This window comes from Helianthus annuus, chromosome 6 (assembly GCF_002127325.2).
Source record: "Helianthus annuus cultivar XRQ/B chromosome 6, HanXRQr2.0-SUNRISE, whole genome shotgun sequence".
Lineage (NCBI taxonomy): Eukaryota > Viridiplantae > Streptophyta > Magnoliopsida > Asterales > Asteraceae > Helianthus > Helianthus annuus.
This window is the reverse complement of record NC_035438.2, coordinates 21,264,344-21,270,332: the sequence shown is the minus strand read 5'-3', so window position 1 is coordinate 21,270,332 and position 5,989 is coordinate 21,264,344. Positions and strand designations below refer to the sequence as shown.

The following is a 5,989-nucleotide window of genomic DNA, read 5'->3' as shown; positions in this document are numbered from 1 at the left end:
TTAATGTTTTGCAAGGACATTAATATATGTGAAGACATAGGGAGTACCCAACCTGAGTGGGCTATTATTAGTGTCGAATCCCCTCGACTGTGTCGAATCCCCTCGACTATATCAAATCACCTTGACTGTGTCAAATCACCTTGACTGTGTCAAATCACCTTGACTGTGTCAAATCACCATGACTGTGTCAAATCCCCTTGACCGTTGTCGAATCACCTCGACTGGGACACAAAAACACTCTATGTAGTCACAAATGGACCATGAGCGGGGCTCGGCCGTACCCGTTAGATCTAACCTTTGTCCATGTTTCTTATGAGAGTTATTGGCATTTCAGTTTCAGCCTATGCTCACATGATCTAATAGTTCATTTCATAGCCAAATCATACCATTGAAACATATGTAACATGTATTTCACCCCCGAGAGTTATAAATCCGAAAACAGTTAAGAGAAAAGGGGGACATGAACTCACTGTATTGCGTCCAGCAATAAGCTCTAGCAACCGTGTTCCGTAAGCGTGAGTCAACCTACAAGGGTTCTAACTCATTAGACACGTCGGTCTTTCCTAGACCTTGTACTCGTTGTTCATCTTGAACGTTTATTATTTTCATATAGTTTTTGGAACACTTGTATATTTTTAGTAATATGTTGGCACTTTTTCATATGTACATTGGTTCATGACTTTATATTTGTTAGACAAATATAAGTGTAAAACTGTTAAAAATATTTATTTTTAACGTCGAAATACGTTGTCGTATGTATACAACCTTAGTGAGAGAGTACACTTCAACAAGTGTATATGTGTATATCGTCATGTACTAGAGTCCTTTATATATATACCGTATGTATACTTGTATTTGTGGGCTTTATACGTGTACGGGTACGGTATTTATACGTGTAGGTATACCGTATTATACGCGTAGGGATATCGTATAATACGTGTAGGTATACTGTATTATACGCGTGGGTATACCGTATTTATACGTGTAGGTATACCGTATTCTACATGTAGGTATACCGTATTTATAATGTACCTTTTTTTTATAATATATTTATAAAACTTATACATGTATTTTACTTTGGGTTTAGCCCACGATTTAGTGTTTTGGGCTTATTTAGTGTTTATGGAATGGGCCTTTGCCCATGTATTCACGATGTTGGGCCTAGCCCAATACGTATGTTATTTTAAGCCCATATTAGTTGTTTAGCCCAATATTTATGTTTATGCATTTTTGGTAAACTTTTACTAATTATACTAGGACTTTTATAACTATACTTAGTGTTATTTGCATTAAACTTTCCGGCTTTTCGTTGTTGGTATTGTATGTTAAGTGCCTAAAATATTTTATTTTAGACTTGTCATAACGTTTGGTTTATATAATTTTTGTGTTGAAATTGATCGTTTCGTCGATAAAGCAAAAGGTGTCATCGGATGTCCGTTGTTTGAGATTCGTCGTCCGATGTTCGTGCCTTGAGTTTTGGTATCACACAAGTGTATATTTTTAGTAAGCGTGAAGGTTCGCGACCGTCGTTATATTCGCAAGTATTCGTGAGGTTTTCGTCGTGGTGTAAGTGTATATTTTGCAAGGATTCTATGTATTATTTTTGGTATGTATTTCTCCTACTACTAATACATACATACATTACACAAGTAATATACACCAATAGAGTATTTAGCATATGTATATATAATTTTCCAAAAATTATATTTATTGTTTTATTTAAAAACTTTACCCACTTTTATGTTAAAAAAATATCTTTTTGTGTTTATATAAACTCTTGGATTGTTAAGACTTAACCATCGTCATTAGGGTTCGTCTAATCACCATTAAGGTCGTTAATCGAAATTAAAGTTACTAATCACGATTAACCATGCTAATCACCCATTAATCTCTTTTTAATCGCGATTAAATTTTTATAAAATTTCGCCATAGTTTCCCTAAACTATGGCGTTTTTCCCAAGTATTTAATACATGTTTAAAAACCATTTTTAAATTTCCAAATCATAATCAATGTATTAACCTCCTCAAAATACAACTTTAAGTAAACAAATTTCTACTACTATTTTCTTAAATCATGAGCACTTATATATATAAAGTTTATAAAAAAAAAATCCAACACTTTTATGTCTTGAAATCCAAGACTTTTAAGTGTAGTTTTCATAACCATTTATTAAATCACTTGTTTTTAGTAAAAATTCACACTTATTAGTCCTTAATCATCAAGTTTAGTCCTTTAAATCTTTAATCTTTCAAGTTTAAGCACATATATATATAAAGCTCATGAGTTTAAGGGTGATGATCTTTCTTGATTTAAACATCTAGTTGTTTAAATCATATTTTTAAGCCTAATATAACAAGATCATCACTTATTTAAGTTACTACACTAAATAAACAACATGCTCAACTTAAATTATAAGTTCAAACAACTTATTTTAACCAAGATAAGCAAGATCATACAACTCATACAACTCTATAACACATAATAATCACATCATACTTCACATTTAGTAAGTTGTTAAGTTTTGGTTTAAGGTTTTAAGTTAAATTTTTCTTAATCCTCAAGATGATCAACAAGTACTTTTGTAATCTATATGTAATAACAAACTTAAAAATGATAAGTTAGTGGCTTACAACTTTGCAAGTGTCTTTAAGATGATTAAGAAGAAATTAAGCTCCAACCAAAGCCCTAAGTATGCTCCATATGATCTTGATGCTTAAAAAGGTCTTATGTAGGCTTAATTGTAATGAAAATAGGGTGATCTTGAAATGAAAATGGTGGGGTTGTGTGGGGATAGGGCTGCCGAGACAAGAGGGAAAGGGGGAAGGGTTTGTTGGTTGATTGTTCTTGTTTGAAAGGTTAAGTAAAAGGTGTGAAAATGAATGATTATAAGAATGGTGTAAATAAACAATTTCTCATGGCCATGCCTTTCAAAGATTGTAGCCATACTTCATATATTGTAGGTTGATATGGTGGGTCCACCATGTTGACCGATTGGGGGTGTTTGGATTGTTTTTTTTTTTTTTTTTTTTATATATAGATATGCTAATATCTTAATTTAGGTAATCAATTTAGGTAGGGTAATTAGGGTGTTAATAATAGTTTAGAGTTTTAAATGAACTCTAATTAGTTTACTAGTTTAGTGGGTATAGGTTTTGGATGGTAAAAATACCACTAGTTCGCCCACCGGTTCGATATCGGGTGTTATACGAAAGTTGTAGTGTAGTACCGGGAGCTTAGGTTCTAATTTACCATCGATGCTATGACATCTATTCAAGGTGTTTATGACACCAAAATATCGTTAACTAGTTCGCTACCCTTTTTGTTTAGGAGATTGGAAGATAGAAATATAATTTATTCGCCTATTGGCTCGAGTTTGGACAGTGTGTGAAAGTTGTGGCGTGACACCGGGAGTAAATGTTTCGAGTATCCCATTGATATCCCTAAGCTTATTTATGATGTAAAATGTTATTTACAAGTTCTACAGACGTTGTAAAATGTTATTTTCTAGTGCCGCGGACATTCTGTTTCGGTTGTATTTTGGCGCATAATGGATAAAGTGAAATTAAGTGCATTTACCGGAAAGTAAATGTGTTTTTGTGTTTGGTGTCCCTAATTAGGGGTTTTTATTCATATTTCAACTATGAAGTGCTTTCATGCCATTCGTCGCTTGTTCCGCCAGTTTTCAGAACTTGCTGGCATGAATAGTGTGCTCAGGTGAATAGTGCTTTTAGCATTTTGCCAACATATTAGGACATAGTTTGCGGTTTTCTCGTGACATAGCGATTGTGTTAATATCGTTTAGCATTTTTAACCACGTCCTATGATTGCTAGACTTTGTACGACGTAATCATGCAATAATTAAATCGTAAAGAGGGAAATTAAAACAATAAATCAAGTGTTTAAGTTGTACGGAAATACCATTATTTTTGCCAGTTGTCACATTCTCCCCCCGTTAGAAGAATTTCGTCTCGAAATTCAAGTCGTGCTACGGGTTGCAGGGGAGTCTTGGAACTGGTGAGGGTACTTGGATTTCATTTGATTTTCACGTTCCCACGTACACTCGGGACCGTGACGCGAGTTCCAACGAACTTTGACTAGCTTCCTACGACTCCTCCGTGTCTTGTGGACCTTCCAATCCGTAACCTCAACAGGTTCTTCAGTAAATTGGAGTTTATCGTTGATATGTATCTCATCCGTTGGGATGGTTACCGTTTCTTGGGTAGGACTCTTTTTAAGATTCGACACATGAAACGTTTCGTGTACACTGCTCAGTTCTTCTGGTAGTTTTAACTTGTACGCAATAGTTCCAATCTTTTCCAGAATTTCAAACGCTCAATGTAATGTGGTTTCAACTTCCCACGTTTACCAAATCTTACTATGCCCTTCCAAGGCAAGACTTTCAACAATACCATGTCTCCGACCTCAAAATCTAATGGTTTGCGTTGTTTGTCGGCATAGCTCTTTTGTCTGTCGCGAGCCGTCTTGATACGGTCTCGTATCTGAATGATCTTGTCTGTGGTTTCTTGGACCTTTTCCGAACCAATGAGTTTTTTTATCCCCGGTCTCCGCCCAACATAGCGGGGACCGACACTTCCGTCCATATAATGCTTCAAACGGGGTGACCTGGATGCTAGTGTGATAGCTATTCTTGTAGGAGAACTCTACTAAAGTCAAGTGAGTATCCCAGCTTCCACCCAAGTCCATCACACAAGCACACAACATGTCCTCCAAAGTTTGAATCGTTCGTTCACTTTGGCCGTCCGTTTGAGGGTGAAAGGCCATACTAAGATTCAGTTGTGATCCAAAGGCCTTTTGGAATGATTGCCAAATCCTTGACATGAACCAACCTTCTCGGTCCGATATAATAGAAACAGGCACACCGTGCTGTGCCACAATCTCCTTAAGATATATTTCGGCCAACTTCCAAGTGCTATCCTTCTCACATGTGGGTAAATAAAATGTGCGGACTTCGCAAGTCGATCAACGATTACCCAACCCATATCATGGCCTCTTTGGGTTCTGGGTAACTTAGTAATGAAGTCTGTCGAGATTTGTTCCCATTTCCATACAGGAATCTTGGGTTGTTGCAGCAACCCTGAAGGCTTCTGATATTCCGTCTTAACCTTAGCGCATGTAAGGCATTTTCCGACATAAGTAGCAATGCCCCCCTTAAGGTTAGGCCATCAATATCTGATCCCGTATGTATAGAGTACCTTGACTTATGAGCCTCGTCTAAAATAATAGTCCGTAGGTCGCCAAAGAATGGAACCTAAATTCGCTTCAGGGAGTACAATGCTCCATCTTCCTTGGGCAACGATTGTGCTCCCATTCCACGTAATGCTTCAGCTTGTAGGTGCTCTGGTTTGAGCGTCTCTTGCTCAGCCTCACGAATCCGAGTAGCGAAATTCGTCTATATGGTCATCTCCAAGGCTCGCATCCTTAGTGGTTTTGTGCACTCCCTACGGCTCAAGGCGTCTGCTACAACGCTCTCCTTGTCCAGGTGATACTTAGTCTCACAATCGTAATCATTAAACAGTTGATGATATCCCGACCTCAAGTCGATCTTGGAGTAGTAGCTAGAACTTTGAAATTGGTCGAACAAGTCATCAATTCTCGGTAAGGTGTACCGATTCTTGATTGGTTAGCTTGTTTAACTCCCTGTAGTCTAAGCACATACGAAAACTGTCGTCCTTCTTCTTGACAAACAACACTGGAGCTCCCTAGGGTGAGAAGCTCGGCTCGATAAATTCTCTTGTCTAGCAACTCTTTCAGTTGAGTCGATAGTTCTTGCATCTCGGACGAGCTAATCGATAAGGTGCCTTCACCACTGGTGTCGCTCCTGGCACTAGGTCTGTCCGAAACTCCCTTCGTTGTTGTGGAGGTAACCCAAGCAAGTCTTCGAGAGAGACTTCTGGAAATTCGTTCACAACAGGGTTGTCTTCTAGCTTCGGATCCTTGGTCTCCTTATCGACAACTTGAGCAAGGAAG

The 5,989-nt window shown here is 37.5% G+C and overlaps 1 protein-coding gene across 1 annotated transcript; it reads right to left on the bottom strand.

Moving 5' to 3' along the window:
* Positions 1-3,976: 3,976 nt before the first annotated feature.
* LOC110944512 lies at positions 3,977-4,602 on the bottom strand. Its single transcript, XM_022186174.1, has 2 exons — positions 4,411-4,602; positions 3,977-4,312 (listed from the first exon to the last, which is right to left on the bottom strand). Exons 1-2 carry the CDS (start codon positions 4,600-4,602, stop codon positions 3,977-3,979), a joined length of 528 nt encoding a protein of 175 aa, XP_022041866.1.
* Between the last annotated feature and the right edge of the window lie 1,387 nt (positions 4,603-5,989).

What these genes read in the sequence shown, in the direction of transcription:
- LOC110944512 (XM_022186174.1), bottom strand. Translation starts at nt 4,602, where the DNA reads ATGGACGGAAGTGTCGGTCCCCGCTATGTTGGGCGGAGACCGGGGATA. An exon ending in ATTTTGAGGTCGGAGACATG is followed by an intron (nt 4,313 to 4,410) that starts GTATTGTTGAAA and finishes ATTCTGGAAAAG; the next exon opens with ATTGGAACTATTGCGTACAA.